Source organism: Protopterus annectens, chromosome 16.part0, assembly GCF_019279795.1.
Source record: "Protopterus annectens isolate FY-2018-M chromosome 16.part0, PAN1.0, whole genome shotgun sequence".
NCBI classification, from domain to species: Eukaryota; Metazoa; Chordata; order Ceratodontiformes; family Protopteridae; genus Protopterus; species Protopterus annectens.
The window spans coordinates 624,507,831-624,529,229 of NC_056750.1; the positions used below are offsets into that span (position 1 = coordinate 624,507,831).

At 39.9% G+C, this 21,399-nt stretch overlaps 1 protein-coding gene across 3 annotated transcripts in view; it reads left to right on the top strand.

Moving 5' to 3' along the window:
* REXO4 (REX4 homolog, 3'-5' exonuclease) overlaps positions 1-17,253 on the top strand; it is a 247,492-nt gene extending 230,239 nt beyond the window's left edge. For all 3 annotated transcript variants that reach the window (XM_044058230.1, XM_044058229.1, XM_044058232.1), the window contains one exon: positions 13,469-17,253. In XM_044058230.1, coding sequence (XP_043914165.1) covers positions 13,469-13,594 — 126 coding nt within the window. In that variant the 3' untranslated portion in view covers positions 13,595-17,253. The remainder of the gene's footprint in view (positions 1-13,468) is intronic.
* Positions 17,254-21,399: the final 4,146 nt, after the last annotated feature.

Here is a 21,399-nt window from a genome sequence, read left to right on the forward strand (position 1 = left end):
AAAGAATTGGTCCTTTCCAGACACCTCCAGAGCACAAAGAGGCAGAAATAGACGCCCAAGAGGCAGAGGTCAATCCAGGGGTGCCTACAGGGGACGTCAGTGGCAACCTACCAACCAGAGAAGTATTGCCACAGATTCAACTACAACCACTTCCACAGGACAGACACAATGACTTGGCTCTGATTCTGCCTACTAGGGAACAACTGGAAGCACCCTTGGGCGGAAAACTAGCTTTATTTTCCAACAACTGGCATTACATTACAGGAGACAAATGGACAAAGGCTACAGGTTTCACTTCCACACTCTACCAAAAAAGAGAGGAATGCCAAACCTACCACCAAGCCAAAAAACAGACGCTCTTAAGACAAATCAACAACTTACTAAGGATGAGAGCTATAGAAAAGGTACCGCCTATGGAACAAGGCCAAGGATTTTCCTCCAGGCTTTTCCTTGTACCAAGAAAAGAAAATCAATGGAGACCTATTCTCGACTTGTCCACTCTGAACACATACCTCATTATTCCAAAATTCAAAATGCTGACCCTCCAGCAACTTCTTCCCATGCTGGGCAAGGAGTCTTGGCTGGTGACTGTAGATCTCAAGGAGACATACCTGCACGTCCCTATACGACCAGATTGCAGAAGACACCTCAGATTTCTTGCAGGATCAGAGCATTATCAATTCTCAGCATTGCCCTTTGGCTTATCTACTGCGACCAGAGTATTCACGAAATGCCTGGCATCAGTAATTGCTCATTGCAGGCTTCAGGGAATTCAAATTTACCCATACCTGGACGACTGCCTAATACAAGCGGACAACAAGGCAAAATTAACAAAAGATTTGGAAAAGGTCATACAACTGTTGCAAGCCTTGGGATACACAGTCAACATGCAAAAATCAAGACTAGTACCATCCCAAAGGATAACATTCTTGGGTGCAGAACTGGATACATCAACTCAGATGGCTTTTCTCACAGAAGAAAAACAAAAGCAGCTACCAGTATATTTCATGACATTGACAACACAAACTCAGCTTACTGCAAGGAAAGTCCTGCAAGCCCTGGGTTACATGGCATCCTGCATAATATTGATTCCGCATGCCAGGCTGCATATGAGAAAGTTGCAATGGTACCTAAGGAATGTATGGTCTCAACACAAGCACAGTCTAGAAGCCCAGATTCCAATAATTCCATGCCTGAAGCAAGAATTCCAGTGGTGGGCTCAGGCCTGTCAGTTGAACAGAGGACTGCCTTTCCACAAACCTCATCCAATCCAGACCATCACCACGGATGCCTCAGACCTAGGCTGGGGGGCACACATGGTGGACAAGTGCATACAAGGCCTATGGACCCAAGACCAGCTGAATCTGCACATAAATCTAAAAGAGATGCTGGCAGTGAAACATGCAATCCAGGCATTCCGACCATTCCTTCAACAAGGTCACCTGCTGATAAGAACGGGCAATACCACAGTCATGTGGTACATCAACAAACGGGGAGGTACACACTCATATCCTCTATGCCGGATGGCAATGGACCTGTGGAATGTGGCCCTGAATCTCAACATTCATCTTCAGGCCAGATTTGTACCTGGAAAACAAAATTCACTAGCAGACACCTTAAGCAGAACTACCACGGATGCTCACGAATGGATGCTGCATCCAGATATCTTCAAAACCATAACAAAGAAATGGGGACTACCAGAGATAGACACTGTTCGCCTCCCCACACAACCACCAATTGAAGAAATTCTGCACAAGAGCATACCACCCACTTGCTTGGAGGGTGGACTCCCTTTCCTGCAGCTGGAAAAACCTGACCGCATATGCATTCCCACCTCTTCCTTTGATGTACAAAGTCCTACTGAAGATCAAAGAGGATCAGCCAAGGGTAATCCTGATAGCTCCAGACTGGCCGAGGCAACATTGGTACCCGCTACTGAGAAGCATGTCTCGGACACACGCATGGCCTCTACCTCTATGTCCCTTACTTCTAACACAAAACAACTACAAGATCCTACATCCAAACTTGAAAACACTGCAGCTAGTTGCTTGGAATATTGCATAAAACAAAATAACCCAGATTTATCTCAGAGGGTTAAGGACATTATCCTGGAGGCTCGCAGACCCTCCACAAGGAAAACTTATTCAGCCAAATGGAAAAGATACCTCATTTGGAGTACAGCAAAGGGAGAAAATGTCTCATTGGCAAACATAGCACACATCCTGGAATACTTAGCAGAATTGTTCCACAATGGCCTGTCCTACTCCTCCATTAAGATTCATGCATCAGCAATCTCAGCAGAATACAACATGGATCCTCCTGTCTTCTCTCATCCTCTACTCAGATGGTTCTTGAAAGGAATCAAAAACGTAAAGCCTCCAAGGAAACCACCTTTACCTACATGGGATCTCAACTTTGTCCTGGAAAAGTTGACACTTCCCCCTTTTGAACCAGCAGCAACAGCAGATTTACAGTTCTTGTCTTGGAAAACTGCTTTCCTGCTAGCAATCACTTCAGCAAGAAGGGTATCTGAATTACAGGCATTAATGGCAGTACAGCCCTTCCTTGTCTTCCATCAGGATAGAGCGTCTCTGAGAACCAACCCTACCTTTATGCCAAAAGTGGTCTCCAGAGTATCATTGAACCAAGCGATTCATTTACCTACATTCTTCCCCAACCCACAGAACAGGGGGGAAAGACTGCTACATACCTTGGATGTGCACAGACAATTACGCTACTATCTGGACAGAACTAAGACCAACAGAAAAACTGACCAACTTCTGGTAGCATATGCAACAGGAATGCAAGGAAAAGCAATTTCAAAACAGACAATCTCAAAATGGATAGGAAATTGTATCCGATTTTGCTATTCTTTTCATGGAAAGACAACTCCTGAAAATACCAGACCTCCTTCCACAAGAGCTACAGCCACCACTACAGCTTTCCTACGAGGAGTGGCTACCAAAGACATTTTAGAAGCTGCTACTTAGAGCTCCGTGCATACATTTGCCAAGCACTCTGCTGTTTCGCTGGTCCTAGCTGCCCTGTTGGACACTTTTACAGCAGCTTCTCGGGCTCCTACTTCCCATCCTCCAACTCCTAAAAAGCCTGACTGGTTTTATTAAATACAAACGGCCAGCAAGTAAGTTCATCGCTTTATTTGAAGAAATAAATCAGGAACATAAAAATGTCCTACCTATTATAAATAGCTCAAACCGGTTTCGGCCCTAAGCCTTCATCAGTGAGTAAAAAAGCCAGCCCACAAGGTTTAATTTTATACAGTAAGTGGATCCAGCTCAACCAATGGTGTATACCTGAGCCCAATCATAACAACATATTAATGAGCAGATAGGGCTAACCCCAATTGCTACCATAGAATACTAATAATCGTAGTCATATGGAAAGTTATGTATATGTATATAAAAATATGTACATTTACACTAGAGATCCTGAGAAAACAATAAATTAAAACATAATAAACTCTGTGTATACCAATATTGCAACAAGACAATTAAAGGTTAGACAGTGTTAATCCGAGGTCCAAGGTCCATATCGGGGATTAAAAGAAAAGCCTGGCAGTCATAATGTGTAGGAAATTATAAAAGAAATAAAACAATATAATAATTTAAACACCAGGTGTAAAACTCAAAATCATCTAACGATATGTAAAACCAGTAATCACACCTAAGTTATATAAGGGTTGAAGACAATATTATAAATAAATTTACATAGTATGGACAAAGCCATACACACAGCGTGTAGTATATCATTCTCATAGACTTAGATACCACTAAAAATGGTATAAACAATATGATAATGCTCAGTGATATATATAATATTATTCAAATGTAAGTTTACGTGAATAATGGTTACAGAAACATCCAAAATCTTAAAGATAGTGATATCCATCATGAAGCTATATAAAGCTGTGTTACCAATAGGACCTCAAGCTAAATGAAGAATACTACTTCATAAGTGGTCATTTAGACCTGGAGAAAACAAAGCTCCGAGATGGATAATCCAATATTTTTCTTTAAAACTAAGTGTATTTTGCCATCCTTGTTGATGGCTTCTGTCACCTACAATTCTGTCAATGACAGTGAACATAAACCTAGCTGTAGGGTGTTTAAGTGTATGTTGAAACAGTGCATTGGTAGGTTTTTTATTGCGTATGTCACTTCTGTGTTCCCCATTTCTTATCCGAAGTGAGCGTGAGGTTTTACCCACGTAAAAGGCTGAACATTGACATGTAGCAAGGTATATAACCCAGCTACTGGAACAATTACCAAAGACTCTCAAATCATATACTTTGCTAGTATTGGCACTTGTAAATTGTTTAGTTTTATTTACCTGCTTACAGGAGAGGCAATGTCCACACGGGGAGGTACCCAATAGTTCATCCCCCATCATGGTGAGTTGTTTATATGTGGCTCCGACACTATCCTGGTGTTTATAATGTGAAAAAAGTGAACCCAATGTTCTACCCCTTCTGCAAGAAAATGGACATTCTCACCCAGTTTTTCTCTTAAAAGATCATTAGCCAATAAGATATTCCAGTTATTGTCGATCACATTCCTAATCACCTGATGGGTTCCTACCATATGTAGTCACAAATCTCAAGGTGGAATAATCTTTCTTATGTGAATGGTTCCTATATTCCAATAATTGGTTTCTCTGTTGGTTGTCCGATCAATTCTTTGCGGAAAATGTATCAAATGGGCGATATCCCCTTTCCAAAAATCTGTTTGTTAAATCACTAGTAGCATCCTCATAGTCCTTAGAAGAGGAACTAATGCGTTTCATCCTCAAAAATTGGGATTTGGGGGTATTTCGGACAGTGTGGCGTGGGTGCATGCTGGATGCATGCAGTAATGTATTATATTCCGGGTATTTACGATGGATTTTGGTACCCAGAGTATTGTCCATATTCCTATAGACTGTAACGTCCAAAAAATCAAGCTGGGTTAAGTTGGTTGTAACTGTAAATTCAATACCCCATACATTACTGTTAAGATGTTCAATAAATTCCTGTAGGTATTCGGTATTCGCACGCCACACCATCCAACAATCGTCCAAATATCTCCACCATATATCCATTTCCACCAAGTAAATGTTATGTGATGCATTATAGATCAGACATTCCTCCAGGTAAGCCATGAAAAGATCAGCATAAATAGGAGCAAAGGATGCTCCCATTGCTGTTCCCTGAAGTTGCCAGTAACATTCACCTTGGAAGTATAAAATGTTTTTGTTCAATACATGTTCGGACATACAAATGATTAGTGTGTTGAAACCTGGTGAGTATAAGTCTGCTTTCTCAAGCCAAAATTGTAGAGCTTGTAGCCCTGCCCATGTGGTATGCTCGTATAAAGAGATTTCACATCCAATGTGCATAATAACCAATGTGATTCAATTTGTGTCTCTTGTATAATTTGTAAAAATTGGGTAGTGTCTTTGATCCTTGCTCTAACATGAACCCGAAGGGGTTGAAGCTGTTGGGTGAGAAACACGGATAGTGGTTCCGTGAGTGAACCATGACCTGAGACGATCGGTCTACCTGGTGACGATGAAAGAGATTTATGTATTTTTGGCAACAAATATAGTATTTGTTTGCATGGATCTTGAACCGTTAGATGTTTGACTGTACTGCGTGAGATAATACCCTCCTCAGCAGCACTGTTCAAAAAGGCATCAATTTCCTTCTTAAATTTGGGTGTGGGATCTATACCCATAAACATATAGCATCTAGAATCAGATAGCTGACGAAGACTTTCTTGAATGTAGTAGTCCATGTCCAAGACTACCACTGCCCCACCCTTATCAGCCTGCAATATAGCAATTTTATTGTTAGCTTTTAGTTCCATCAAAGCTTTTCTTCTGTGTTGTGTTGTTTCTGTGTATGATATACTGGAAGTGGCAGCTCATAAAATAGACATGCCTAAAGATCCCACATATCCCTCATCCCCTTTAAAGAGATTATTTGATTTTATACGACAAACGCCTTCACTTAATTGCCTCTCCCCTGCCACAGTATTACCAAGTTCACATTCTGTCATACCTCTTTACTGCTGATATATAGGGTGAGACTGGCCACTCCGTTATCTGGGAAGTCAGGTCATTTTTCCAAAATTTTTTATGGCCCGCTGTTTAGAAGTCCTCCATCACCTACGCTATTTCTAAAACTGCAGGCTACATTTTTTTTTTTTCCAAGAAAGCTGCATTCTCTGTCATTCATATGACAGACAATTAGAACGCAGCTGTGTTTGATATCAGTTTTCTGCCTAAAGTTTACAGACTGTTTAGTTTGTGACATCTGGAATGTAAGCATCATAAGTTGGTGCATATTCGAATTGCAATTTCCCACTATAAATACTATTAAGCACCAGAAAGGGGCATGGTCATATCACTCAGGGGGTGTAGCTTAATGCCATGCATGGAAAGGTGACAACACTTTTCATTGTGCACACTCGTGTGAAGGCTGTCCATTGAAAATTGTCTTAAATGAAACTGGTCCGTGGTGCAAAAAAGATTGAAGACCGCTGGATTAACCCATACCCGTATCAGTACTAGTTTTCTTCAAACTTCCATTCTTCTAACTCTTTCTGTCTTGCTTCCCAACCTCCATCCCTCTTCTTCTTTTTCACTGCTTCTTTGACTTCTGTATGTTTTTAGATCATTCTCTCTTTTTCTATTTGCATACCATTCCTCCCATATATGTAGCTGTCTTCCTTTGGGTCCTGTCTTCTCCTCTGCCATTGTTTCTCCTTTTGCTCCGTATATATTCGGCTCTGACTTTCATCAATTATCCTTATTCCCCTTTACTATCATTCTCCTCACCCTTTCTTTTGCTCCATTATTTTTGCGTTTTCCGTTTTCTGAAACACCTGACTTTTTTTCAATTCAATCTTTGCATAATCCTCCTGCAGTTCTTCTAGTTTCCACTCCTCTCTCTCTCTCTCTCTCTCCCCCCATATTAATCCTTACATTCTTTTCTGCTGTGTTCTCTATTTCCAGGTCCTGTAGACCATCCTTAGTTTTTACCACTTGTCCCCTTCTTATCATATTTCCTCTCACTTACTCTCTCAGCCATTGATTATTATATGATTTAATGTATTTTAAGTCTGGTGCCTTCCTCTCATTTGCTTTTCTCATTCTGGTCATGTCTTTGGCTACCCTTGGGGGTGGGGCTTTCTGCTTTATAAACTTGTCACACATCTCTGAAATGCCTGGACGGTCTGTCTCACTGCCATTGATATCTCAATACATTGCTTACCCTGTGGTTGATTGTCAATTTGGAGAAATTAACCAACCCCTCCCACGACTGTGGAAGCCTGTCCTCTCTACTGCCCCTGTTGTTCGTTTCCATTGTTTTTGCTACCCTTTCCATGGTTTCCACCCTCCAGTATTTTCCCCCTGGCTTTGTGGATCTTTAGCCTTCTGTTTTCCATGGTCACAATCTTATACAGCCAGGAACTGCCAGTGCAGTTTTTCTGTACTTGCCAAGAACGTTTCTGTATGTTGAGGCTTCATTCTCTACAGTTGTGTAATCATGAATTTGGTATATTTACGTAATGCAGTGCAGGGTGGCTTTACCCTCTACAAACAATGCTTATTTTTTGCAGGTGTCATTAAAGTGTAGCTTCAAACAATTTGTTTGGACAGGATAAAGCTGCAGTAACTCCGAACTTGGGAAATATAGGAAAAGTGTTTGAGAGTGATTTTCATAACACTGAGAATAAAGTCATATATTTTTATCTAAATCCAACTTTTGTGGGGTGGTTTTGGCTCATTTTTTTGTGAGAATATGCTTGTGGCCATTATACCTTACAGCTGTATGTTTCTGATGCTTATTTTTCTGTAAATATTTTTTTATTTCGGATATCAGAAGAGAGTAAGGAAAGTATATATGTGCATTCCAACAGGTACAGCATCTTGTACTGACAGTCATGTAAACTCACATCAGATGCAACTACATTTATTTTACTTGCTTATTTATCCCCCACTAAGTGAAACATTCTTTCATACCATGTTTATCCATTTAGATGGGTCAGTTCATCATATTATATCCAACCCCATTTCTCAGTGTTCTTTACCTGTTCTGTTTCTCTCTCACCTCAATGTTTTTCCTTTCTTCTGCTTTGCTCCCTTAGCTTACCTTTAGTATTTCTTTGGTACTTTTTCCATCTACTTGATGGTCTCTTACTATCGGGTTAATGCTTGTACTTTAGTTCTACTTGTGTACATTTCACAGACACACACCCCCACACACACACACACCTTTAACATCTCTTATAATCCTCCATAATGCCTTGCCATTATTGGTCATGGAGTTTGACTTTTTTTTTCCCTATCCATCTTTGCTCTAGCCTCCATAGTATTATTTGCACATTGCTATCTCTTCTCTTCACTTCTGGTGTGTAATCCCAGTATACACATGGGGCGCTGTTTCGTTATCTTGCCCCATTCTTTTTCTCCTTTTCTCACATTGTCCCTTTGCCCAATCACATTCTCAGACTATATCCTTGAACCCTGCTTATTGGTTTCTGCGTTTTCCGCATCTCTTTCTGTCTCTGCTGTGTTCTACTGTTTTAGTCTAAAGTGCCATTTATGAAGGATTTTTAATGGAGTAACCCATACCGTCACCATTTCTGTTTACTTCACCAGTCTTTATATTTCTTTTTTTCCTAAGTTCACAATCCTCTGTTTCTGCTTAACTTCTGTCTTGTTTTTTCGCTGCCCACTGGTGAGCTCCAGAGGCATAAATGAATAAACATCTGAGTATCTAGGACACCTGAGTCTGATTAACAACTTTGATGCCTGTTGAATCTGGCTGGATGGAAACAGGAATGGTATGGTTGCATCTGCCCATCTTCCTTCAGGGGAGGAATAGAATGATGTGGGTGGTGCAGTTCATTCTTTTCATTCTGGTGAAAACAAGAATGCAAAATTGAAGATAGAGGGCTAGGTATGTGGGAAAGTTTGGATTGAGACTCCTAGGCCACTTCCACTAATCAGCACTTTTGGGTTGAGGCCTGTGTAGAAAATCACAGCTTGGTCATAGTATGACAGCTTCATCTTCTCTTATTCCTGTTCCTAGTTGTGCGGTATTCATAGCCAAGTGGTCACAGGTTCTTCTCCTCTTGAGTGAAGAAGCCTTTCTGTAAAAGGGACATGCTAAGTTGCCATCCATTGTAGTGGAATGTGTAGCAGTGGACTGCCAGGCCTCGGTAGAAAAGAGACTAATAGGATAAAAAGAAATGAAACGAGAAGGCAATGGAGAAAGCAAGATTGCATACATCTGGAAGATACTGAACACAGAGATATTGAGCAGTACATTTTTCTCATCACAGAGAGAAGCCAAGGAAAGTAAACTAGACTCATTTCTGGTGAAAAGAAATATGGGAAGTGTGTGGGAGGTGGGCATACAGGGAAGGGCTGTATTTTACATTGGCCATATTTATCTTTGGATTTGTAGAAGTAAACAAGTGCAGAGCAATTACTGGGGAGAAGTAACAAAGATAATTACTGAGGAAGAAGAAAGGATGAGCAAGGGGATAAGATGAATGCTAGAGCAAAACCAACACAAAGTGTCTGGAGGGAGTGAAGTCCACAGTAAGCGTGTGATTAACGTATGTATCTTCTGATGCAGCTGTTGTACTCCCTGCCATATATGCAGCCTTCCCCTTAGTTCTTCTGTGTATAGTCCATTTTTACTCTCTTTGTAACTTTCATGTCTCTAATCAAGGGTTAAAAACCACTGCAGCACATGAATTGCAATGCTCTTGCAATGGGGGATCATGTCAGTCTCCCTGCTAGACAGGGGTCCAAGGAAGTAAGTACTGTGGGAAGTATGCCCTGTTGTTTAGTGGATAATTATTTGCTGGGTTGTGCTCATGTTCCCTTACATAGCTTTAGATAAAAGATGGTCCATTTTGTCTTTGGGGTTTGGATCCTTATCACTGGATCTGTCCCATTTTCCTCGAATCATCGCACTCTTCACCTTTCTTCAGCCTCTTCTTGGCAATGCTGGTTTCCCAGGTTCTTCAAGCTCCTTTTATTATTATGATGCCCTTCTGACTACACTGCTGGTTGTACTTCCTGCTCATTTGATCTTGTCTATCTTTTGCCTACGTCACATTTCTTCTTGTTTTATTTAACTGCATTCACACATTGATCCAGCACTTTAACTACACAGTTACAAGTAAAGATTAAAGCAGTGCATGTAAAAAAATCCTCCTTTTCCTGTATTACATTTCCTGTGTGGTGTCTGCATATTGTTGCATTCCTTCCCCTTTCACTGTGTGCCATATAGCTTGCTTCCCCTTTTGATTTTGTATAAATATGCAGTCTTATTTTATTTGCAGTTTAACTTGTCACTTCTGATCTTTTTTATATCTATTGTATAGTTACAGGTAAAGGATAAAGCAGTATACTTAAAAATTATGATCACATTAAGTACCTCTTTAATGTCCGAGTGAACTTTGTTGTATTACAATTATGATTTCTGTGTGACCTCCAAATGGCTCGATTATCCTTTATTTCCCCTTTACCCGATTACTTCCCTACAATGAAGTTTGCCCTTCTCTCATTTAATGCTTTATGAAAAGTCAATTTTATTTCCATCTTCAGCTTTTAGTTAGCAAGTAATCATTTACAGAAAATGTGCTTTGTCTTGCTTCCTCTTATTTGACTGGCTCTGTGCTACTCTGTTTAGCAGAAACAAAAAAGTGCAAAAAAATACAAGTAAAACCATGCAAAAAGATGATATTCCTTTATACTTCCTGAATTATAGTGCTCCTGTCCTTTGCTTCACATCTGTTTTTTTTTCTTTAAGTCCTGAGCTTTTAAGCCCATCTGGTTCAGTTATACCAGGGGTGGGCAAACTTTTTGATTCGTGGGCCACATTGAGTTCTAACATTTGACAAAGGGGCCGGAACAGGAGCAGATAGATGGCATGCTTTGAAAACATCACCTCATTGGGGGAAAAATACACATCTTGGGATATGGAGAAAACATGTGCTTTAATTTCCAATGAAAATGAAAAGCATTACAATAAAATCTCTGACTTCGAAATGAGTGTTTAAACACTGAAAATCAAATAAATGACCATTTTATTTTAAAGCACTGAAAGTTCTGTTATCCTTCAGGATATCACCATCACTCTCCTCCTGACTCTTTTTTTTCAAAAACAGTAGGAGATGCAGATATACTTGTCCTGTTCCTTTTATTCAATTTGTTTCCCCGGTGCCAAAAGTCAACAACGACCAATGCAAGGACGAAACAGTTGCAGCAAGTCAGTCTGTGAAGCGTTACATTCTTTTAAAAACTCGCCCTCAGACAGTGGTTTGCTGGCCTTTGCTATTCTGAATGAAAGCATAAAACTGGCCTTGGTACTTGACTCTTGAATGGCAGTTTGACGGTGAAAAAAAACTTTGCTGAGCCTTCAAATTAGCTGCCACCTTCTCAGCAGCAGCTTCCCGTTCTTTTGTTGAGAGCTTGCTAGCATAATTAGCGTGCTTTGTGGCAAAGTGACGGCTAATATTATACTCTTTAAAAACCGCCACAGTTTCTTGGCATATCAGGCAAACAGCAGATGATCGGTGTTCAGTGAAAAAATATTTAGTTGTCCACTCCTTATTAAACACTCGACATTCTCTGTCCACTTTTCTTTTCTTGGGTCCACTCATCTTCATAGAGGGGCGGTGGGTCAAAGGGTAAAGTGCAAACGTGGAGTAATAGGCCTATGCTTCACCTCAACAAAGCCAATATATCTAGAGTGCGCCATCTATTGAGGAAACATCAGAATTGCAGGGGAAATAAAACATTAACAAGGTTAATTTATTAAATTTTTTCAAGTTTGGCGGGCCGAATCAAAACGTTTAACGGGCCGCATGTGGCCCCCGGGCCGTAGTTTGCCCATGCCTGAGTTATACCATTCTTTTCTGTTCTTAGGATCCTCTGGCATGCCCCTCTTCCCAATTTGTTGCTGGGTGTCTCTTCTGCTTCAGCTGCCCAGCCCTCCTAGTTTTACTGTTTAAGATCGCTGCACCCAGTTGCCAAGTCTTCCTCAGCTCTCTGATCCTGATCTCGCATTCTTCTCAATTTCTTTCCATCTCCTGTTACTGTCCTCTATGTGTGTGTGTTTGTGTGTGTGTGTGTGTGTGTGTGTGTGTGTGTGTGTGTGTGTGTGTGTGTGTCTCTCTGTCTCTGTTTTTCTCTAGCTGTTTGCATCTGTCCCCATGTGCTAAGCTGTCCTTCATCAGTGCTGCTTTTCTTGTTTTTTTTGTCAAACTCCACGCAGTCTGCTGCCTTATTTCCTGTTGGTTCCACTGCAGTTTTCTCGTGGCTCCCTTTGTTCTCTCTCTGTATTATGCTGTTTCTCTGTTTTGTGTGTGTTGGTATCATCTGTTTACCTTTTCTCTCCACTTTCAATTCACTGTCTTAGAAGTCTTTGTGACTTCCATGCTTCCAAATTCCCCTCTGCTCTTTATGTCCTTTCTGTGACTTTGTATTTCTCATTCTTTCTCCAAGAGCTGCAAGGCTTTGTGTGGATAAGTCCCGGTTATTCATCCATGTGCACTGTCACCCTTCCTGGGTACTGCAGCCTGTAGATGATCCCTCTACTATTCAGCCTTTCCCTTATCATATTATTTTCTGTTAGTGTGCAATATAATAGAATAGTCCTGGAAGATTCTGCCTTCAGGTCTCTGGATTTTTATTTTTCTTACTTTTAATCTCCTGGGTTAAGAATGAGAATAGCTTGCACAGTAAATGTTGTGGTTGTTGGTTGTCCTTTTCCTCATCTCTTCTGTAGATTCAGTACACATCCAAGCTCAGCCCCTTTTTTAATTTTTCAAAAGGGGAATACTTTTCAAGTCCTACAGCTCTTTGATTGTAGATGCCTCCAGTGAACCTTTTTACTTGTCAAATTCCTCTGCTAGATCTTTTTTCCTACAGAACCATTTTTTTTAACTTTCAGCTTTCCCATTGCGATTTCATCTTTGGTAATGTCCTTTCCTTGCATTTTAGATTTTCCTCCTGGATTTTCTCTGTTCAGTGTTGTTGCCCCTTTATTGCTCCTTTCAGAAACTGTCCCTGAAAGCTTCACACTATGAATGATTCTGCTTGTGTCCTCTGCCAAGCTGTTATTCTTTGCTTTTAACAGCCTGTTTCTGCTTGCAGTTCTCTTTCTAAATTGATTTTTATTGTGTTTTCCCATTGTTAGTCCCTAGACTGGCCTGGATATTAGGATCAAGCAGCAGTCTTGCTAGTCTATATATTCCAAGTACTTGGTCCAATTGATACAATTATCATGAAGGTTATGCAAAGTAAATACATAGGGCCATTGTTTCTGAATAAGTAAGCATAATTTCTGTACTAAGGATCATTTTGCAATTCAAGCCTTAATTTATATAAATGCTTGCTAATTTTGATTATCCTATTGATGCCTGTTCCTTACTATTTTTAGGTTCAAGATGCCCAGGCTGCTATGCGACTTTACACGTCAGTGAAAAAGGAATGGGAGTCTGAACTCAAAGCCAGCAGAAAAAGTTCCCACCATCTGAAAAGTAATGCTTCTGTCCAGGATGTCTGATCAACACTTTTCCAACCCAAAAGAAACTATTGTTTCATGGTAGTTATCTGTATAGTTCTCTCATTGTGCAAAAGCACTAGAGATTCTTATCTGACAGTGGAAAAGTACTGTGCGTATTTTCTTTTCAGCTGTAGTATTGCAGGAAATGCAGCAGCCGACACCTGTTTTATAAAGACATACCGGTAAATGATATTTCCATTCACTTTCCCCAAAAATTATGCCAATAATGTATGTAGTATCTTGGCTCTGGATTTGTTTTAATTTCTTCCAGTGGGTCATCCCATTCTGTGTTTGTCTGTCGCTTTCTGTTTTAACACTTTATGCTTTAGGTTAACCTTAACGGTTTAACCCTGTTCTTTTTCTGTCGCATTGATAAAAATGAAAAGTTCTGAAAAAGGGGAAAGTGCTTATGGCATTTTTTTCTCATTTAAAAACATGGTCAAACCAAGTGCATCATTTCCTCAGTTAAGCACAGCATAACATGACAATACCTCACAACCTGCAGCCATAAAGAAAAAAAATCTAGACAAAGGCTCTAAAATTGGTACATCTGGCTAAAAATCTGGAGAGTTAATTATGACATTTTTATATGCAATAACTTAACTCATCCCACTTCAGATAGAATTATGGGATACTATCTCTAAGAAACACGTTTAAAAAGTTTAAAAGATAAGTGACAAAATTATGCAAATAGGAAATGAGCTAGGTAGTCCAAGCAGGATTAACAGAATCATGGACCAACCTGAAGAAATTCTAACAAGATGTGGCACAGCAGGGCTTCAGGAGTCGCAGAGCTCCATTCAGGATTAATAAATTCAACAGTGCACTGAAGGATTACTTAACAGAATGGCCCTGGGTAAAGCAAACCTGAAGTGTGTTCATAGAGTTACGGTCAGGTGGGCTCTCAGAAGGGTTGCAAGATTTGAGGGATACATTCAGAATGAACAAAGTTAAATTCATAGTAGCTTTAGCAAAATCATCAAGTTCTGTTTCTTGAGCAATGTAGTTTTTCAGCTGTGTAATCTGCCTGACTCATCAAGGTTGTTCCATCAAGCAGTATTGAAATAATACGGTTGATAAAGTGGGACCAACTCCTCCCCACCCTCATGAAGGTGCCTTCCCCCCAATTGTACCGCTTTAACTGTTGTAATGTACTTTGTGGTTCCACAACCTTAAGGTAGGTTAAAAATGTTTGTCATTGAACCTGTTTGCTAGAATGCAATTGATGGATCCAGTTTTTTTGAAAAACAAGGCAAAGACCACACACAAATCCTTCCCAAACTAACCAAAACTGATTGATAACTTAAATGTATTTCTCAGCACTATGAAAAAGATATCTGAATTAGAAAAGGATAGTAGCAGTGTTATTTACTGGAGTCTCCTCACTCTAGTACTAACCTTCTGAAATACTGCCTTCAGGGAGTGTTGTACAGCCTCTTGTGTAATAAATTTGTTAGAAAATTTTAAATGAACTGTACTTCGGGTTTGTCAGTCTTTGAGCAGAGATTTCATAGCCACTTCAAGATTTTTGTTGTTTTAAATTGGCAAGTCAATTCGATGAAAAAAAGCCATTCTTCTCCCTCTTTGAAAGATTTCTCTTTTGTTCCCTTGTGTAAGGCAGGTTGAATGCAAAAATAATACTGGGATCTTCAAAATAAAAGTGATAGAAGAATATTTTCTTTTGAGTCCAGAAGGCACAATACCACTTCCATACCTTATCTGTCAAAGTGCTCCATAATTTTACTATGTTGTGCAAATCAGACAAGAAAGAAGGCCAGAGTAAATATATTTATTCTGCAAAATGGCAAACTTTATATTTTGCTACATACATCAGTATGTGTATAATAGTGTAAATATAGTGAGTGCAATAGGGTAATAGATCTGTTATAAAATCCCCACTTCCATTGCAGCAAAGGGCTTACTACATCGAATCTAGCTATAGAGAGAAAGTAAATTCTTTTGAACAGTCTACACTTTGCTGTGGAATCATCCTGGAAGGCTGCAGCAGATGCATTTAATGAAAAAAAATAAATGCATTACTTGATCTAACTTACTGCCATTTGCATATTTTTATGCTTGATCTGTTTGTAACCTTGAGTCATTTTTATTGTAAACCATTGTCTGTGATAAATCTTAAATATTTTAATATTAAACAAAACCATGAGTGGCTGCTTACATGAACTCTTTAGCGGAGTCACTTTCAGAGAGAGTCGCTTGTGCAGAACATGATGTACTTCAGTCCGACTCCAGCAGCTAGACAATACTACCAGACGCAGTTTTGTTTTATTCAGCTGCTCCGGAGTCCCCTCACCTTACATATTGTCACAGGTGATGTCATCACATTGACAATTTCTGTAAACTCGTTGGCTGATGACACAATGACTTGTATGGGACCAACAGAACTCTAGAAAACACATAATTTAAAGGGGCCATATGTAGTTTTCATGACACCGTGTTATCTTCAGTTTAAATTCTGTATTTTTCAGTAAATACTGGACACTTAAGATGTATGTATATAACACTTTTGTAGCCTTTTAGGACTGAATGTATTTATACATTTTGGGAAGGGTTGATTCACATGGCCCATTTGTTGAGTTTTCTCCTTCGTAGTCCCAGGGTCAGTCTGGGGTTCAGTCATGACTTCCAGTCTCTGTCTAGGAGGAGTTTGCTTGTCCTTCCATTATCTGAATATATTTTAAGGCACTTTGTTTACCTGCCATTTCCCCAAAGCACAGTGATTATTACTTGTACCATTGCCCATTCACTTGAAAAGGGACCATATTGGTTCTGTTGTCTTACTAGATTAAAAAAATGATTGCCCTTAAAGTTAAGTCCTTGCATGTTTTTGGTGTTGACATTGAAACTTAATTTTAAAAACAACTGGTAGACATCAAAGGTCATGCTTAACTTTTCTGTTAACCTTGTGCGGCCATGTAGAATTTTGTGGCATCCTCTCACCTTCAGTTTAAAATCACATGAATGAATAAAGATGGGTAGTAGTCATTAATTGCATTGCAGAATGAGAAGTTAAATGCAAGTGCAAAACTGGTTAAGCAAACAAAAAACATAATGACAGCAATGTTTACTGTTACTTTACTTTGGGTAGAAATTGGGTAGTTTGCAGTGATGCCTTCTACTTAGCTTTAGAGTCAGGACAGAAAGTTAAACAGAAGCATAACATTTTTATGTAAGATGTTAACAAGATAAAACTTGAATGCCTGTGTAGAAATCCTGAATCCTTCTGTATTGTGCTCGATGTTTCATAGAATGCATACCTCTAGTAAAAAAAGTAAGCATCAGTGTAAATCGGTCTGAATTCTGATCACTATTCTTTGAATGCATTGCACTAGTAGGGAAGTTAAATATCAATGTACTCTGTTTAAATACCCGTAATTTGCTGTTGTCGTGGTGAACAGCTATTCCAAAATTGTGTTGTGTAATTTATTTCTTGCTTTAGTCTTGTGGATGTATGTGTGAACAGTAAATAAAAGTAGAATGTGTTATTCAGTGGTTGGCAAGTTCTGATTGCGGGTTACTTTTAAATAAGTGCACTTTGTAATGTAGAATTGTTCTGAAGAAGCCTGGGAGTGTTCTGGGTGAAAGCGCTTAACCTTTTATTTAATGTTCACACAACTGTTATTAAAACTGCTTTGCCTTTCCATTTGGAGTCTCTCTTTTTTGGATTTACTACATTAACCTTTTCCTTCCTTCCTTGCTTGCTGTAGTTGCCATACTGTCAACAGATTAAAAGTGCTTAGGAAGTAAATTAGTGAAAATCCACAAACTTTTTTTTTTTAATAAACCCTTAACATTTACCTTTTTGGTAAAAATGGAGCCCGGAAAAACAAAAAAGTAAAAAAGCCACAAACTTTTTTTTTTTTTTTTTAGTAAACCTTAAAAATGTACCTTTTTGGTAAAAATGGAGCCGGGAAAAGACAAAAAAGTCAAAAAGCCACAAACTTTTTTTTTTTTTAATAAACCTTAAAAAATTACCTTTTTGGTAAAAAAAAAAAAAAGTCAAAGCCACAAACTTTTTTTTTTAATACACCTTACAAATTTACCTTTTTGGTAAAACTGGAGCAGGGAAAAGCAAAAAAAAAAAAAGTCAAAAATCCACAAACTTTTTTTTTTTGCTCCCTTGGATGGATCCAGAGCCGCTGAGCAGGCACCGGCTTCTGAGGGTGTACTCAGACCTCAACATTTGTATATCAAACCGACAACAGCTGCAAAATCAAAGATAAAAGCAACTTCTAAAACTAAAAACCTGATGCATGAGCCACGTGCACAGGCCTCTATGCCTAAAAACAGATGATCAAATGGCTGAAGACCTTATTATCTTGATCAGGGGTACCCATCCCCCTCCTGATAAGAGGCCTTGGCAAGACACTGATTATAAATCTTCATATCGGGTTTCTGTTTCCTCTGATCAGGAATTATCTATACCTCCCTATGAGGATTCTGATGCTGAGGAGTATATTCCATTTGCATCTCCTCCTGAGGATTATTCATTTGGAGAAACCTTGCATACTTTGAGGGAGCATTTTCACTGGGAGAGTCGAGATTTCTCAGAATCGAAAAAGAGGCTCAGGGATTTCCTTCTCCCTCAGCACAAGCCGTTAGCCATTCCCCCTGTTTTAGACATTGTGGGTGATGTGTTTTTGGAGTCAAGCCTGTCCCCTGACTCCTTACCTCCAGCTCCCAGTAAGCCTGACAGATATTACAGGGTCTCTAACTCGCATAAATTTTTATTTAGAAACCCTGCTGCTGATCCTGAAACTATTTCACAGCGTCCAAACGGAGTTAAGGCCTCAACCGCAAAAAATCCTACCCCCTCTGACAGAGGTTCAAGGGCACTTGACAGATGGGGAAAAAAAGCTTTATACATCTGCAACATTGGCAATCATGGCCTTAAACTGTCAATTTAATATGCTTAAGAACCAACAACATGTTATGGGATTGCTGAAACAGAAAATGATTTCAGAATGTGCAGAAAGTAAAGAATTGCAGGAATTATTGCATGCAGCTGAACAAGTTGGAAAGCATACTTTGCAATGTGGTTTTGATTCCTTAGAGGCCTCCTGCAGGGCTGCAGTTACTGGATCTGTGATTAAGAGGCATGCCTGGTTAAAGGAACAAAATTTACCTGATCATGTTAAAGCTAAATTGCTAGATGCACCTTTACAGCATGATTCTCTGGTATTAAGGCAGAAGAGGTTTTAAAGAAAATGGAAGACAAAGCCAAGTCTATGAAAACTGTTAAAGACTTCTTACAAGTGCAGCCACCAAGATTCAGTAGACTCTGGCTTACCAAAAATTGGTCCTTTCCTGTGTCAGAGCTCAAAGGGGCAAATCCAGATGCCCTAAGGGTTCCAGATACCAGGCGCAAGATTCATACAGGTCAAAGCAATGGGGCACTTCCACCTTCAAATCTGGAGGAGATAAAGTGCAAACTTACAGAAAGCAATCCCAATGACTTCCCTCTGTCTTCACCAAGCACTTATCTTTTGGCAGCACCTTTTACTCAAAATTGGCAGCTAATAACCCAGGACAAGTGGGTACTAAACATCGTATCACGGGGATACAGATTCCATTTCCACACTCTGACAATGGCAAATGGTTGGCCAGATCTGCCAAAAAAATCAATGGCAGAGGCACAGAAACAGGTTATGTCCCTCATGGATATGGGGACCATTCAGAACGCACCAGAACAGGAAAAAGGACAAGGTTTAAGACTGTTCTTGGTACTCAAAAAGGATAAGGCCTGGTGGCCAGTACTGGATTTATCAATTTTGAACACATACCTGGACATTTCAAAATGCTGACTTTGCAGCAGCTTCTGCCCATGCTGGGCAAGAATGCTTGGCTGGTGACTTTAGACCTAAAAGAGGCATACCTGCGTGCCCCAGTAAGACAATCGTGCAGAAGATACCTCAGATTCAAGGCTGGCTTAATGCATTACCAATTCTCTGCGCTGCCCTTTGGCTTATCTACTGCGCCCAGGGTCTTTACAAAGTGCCTGGCACCAGTAATTGCATTTTGCAGACAAAGTAGTATACAAATATGTCCTTACTTGGACGACTGTCTCATCCAAGCAGAGAACAAGGACACTCCTGTTCGACACCTGGCATTTGTGAAAATGCTTTTAACATGCCTAGGGTACACAATAAACAAAAAAAAATCACAACTGGTACCCTCTCAAAAGATAACATTCCTGGGTGCAAGCTTGAATACAGCTGCCCAGTTGGCTTACCTCACGCAAGACAGACAAAGGCAACTGACTACTTACTTCAAACTAATGGCAACAAAAACCCAGTCTTCTGCAAGACAAATTCTGCAGGCTCTGGGCTTCATGGCATCCTGCATTCTACTGATTCCATATGCAAGACTGCATATGAGGAAACTTCAGTGGTACCTAAAAAGTTTATGGAGTCAGCATTCTCACAGTCTGAAAACAGTGATTCCACTCATTCCCTGCCTGCAACACGAGTTTCTATGGTGGGCAAAGGCATGTCACCAAAACATGGGACAGCCTTTCACTCTATCCTCTGCCAGCCAAACCATGACAACAGACGCATCAGATTATGCCTGGGGAGCCCACATGGCAGAAAGATGCATTCAAGGCATATGGTCACCAAAACAAATGCATCTGCATATCAACCAGAAAGAGATGCTAGCTGTTCAAAATGCCCTAACAGCCTTCAAGGACTTGCTTCATTTTTATTTATTTATTTTCAGTTTGATTACGGGGGAAGTCCACTGGGCCACAATGTACCCATTTTCAGTGGAAGCCCGGGGAGAAAAGCTCCGTAGGCAGTACAATCAAAGTTACATAATGCAAGCGGTAAAATACAATGTCCAAAACAGTCAGGAAGATGTGAAATGCAGAGTATACATAGTAAGAGTGCAAAAACTTTTTTTTTTGGCTTTAGGTAATTACATATTTACATACATACAGTGAACTGAAAGTCAGCTAAAACCATTTTGGCAGAAAATAGAAATGAAATAAGAGAGTAGATTGGTGCCGGAGTATAGAGGGCTTAGTGGAGAAAATACCTTGAATTTATATAGGGTGAAAGCAAGAACATTTTCATTTGGAGGATAGGTGTAAGAAAAGTTGGGTCATCCAGGACAACTACTGATAGATGGACAACACCACAGTCATGTGGTATATAAACAAGTAAGGGGGCACACACTCGTACCTCCTCTGCAGATTAGCCATAGCACTGTGGAACACAGCTTTGACCTACCAAATACATCTTCAAGCTCAATTCCTGCCAGTAAAACAAAACACTCTGGCAGATGATCTAAGCAGAAACCTTATGGACCCTCATGAGTGGAAACTAAATCCACAAGTCTTCAGCATGATCATGGATAAATGGGGGAGCCCAGACCTAGATATATTTGTCTCTCCTCAAAATTATCAATTGAAAAGATTCTGCATAAGGACTTATCACAGACAAGCATGGAAAGTGGACACCCTATCCTTCAGTTGGAAAAACCTATCAGTTTCTGCCTTTCCTCCTCTGCCTCTTAGGCCCAAGATCCTCCTAAAAGTCAGACAAGAGAAATCAAAGATGATGCTAATTGCCCCGGACTGGCCCTGCCAATACTGGTACCCAATCCTAAGAAACTTGTCTCAATACCCAGCTTGGACCTTGCCTCAAAGACCACAACTACTGTCCCAGTAAAACAATCAGATCCTGCACAATCAATTACAGACTCTGAACCTGGCAGCATGGCCTTTTAAAAAACCCCTGTAGGGGAATGCAAACCAAACAAAAAACCTTTTTACAAAAGGGTAAAGG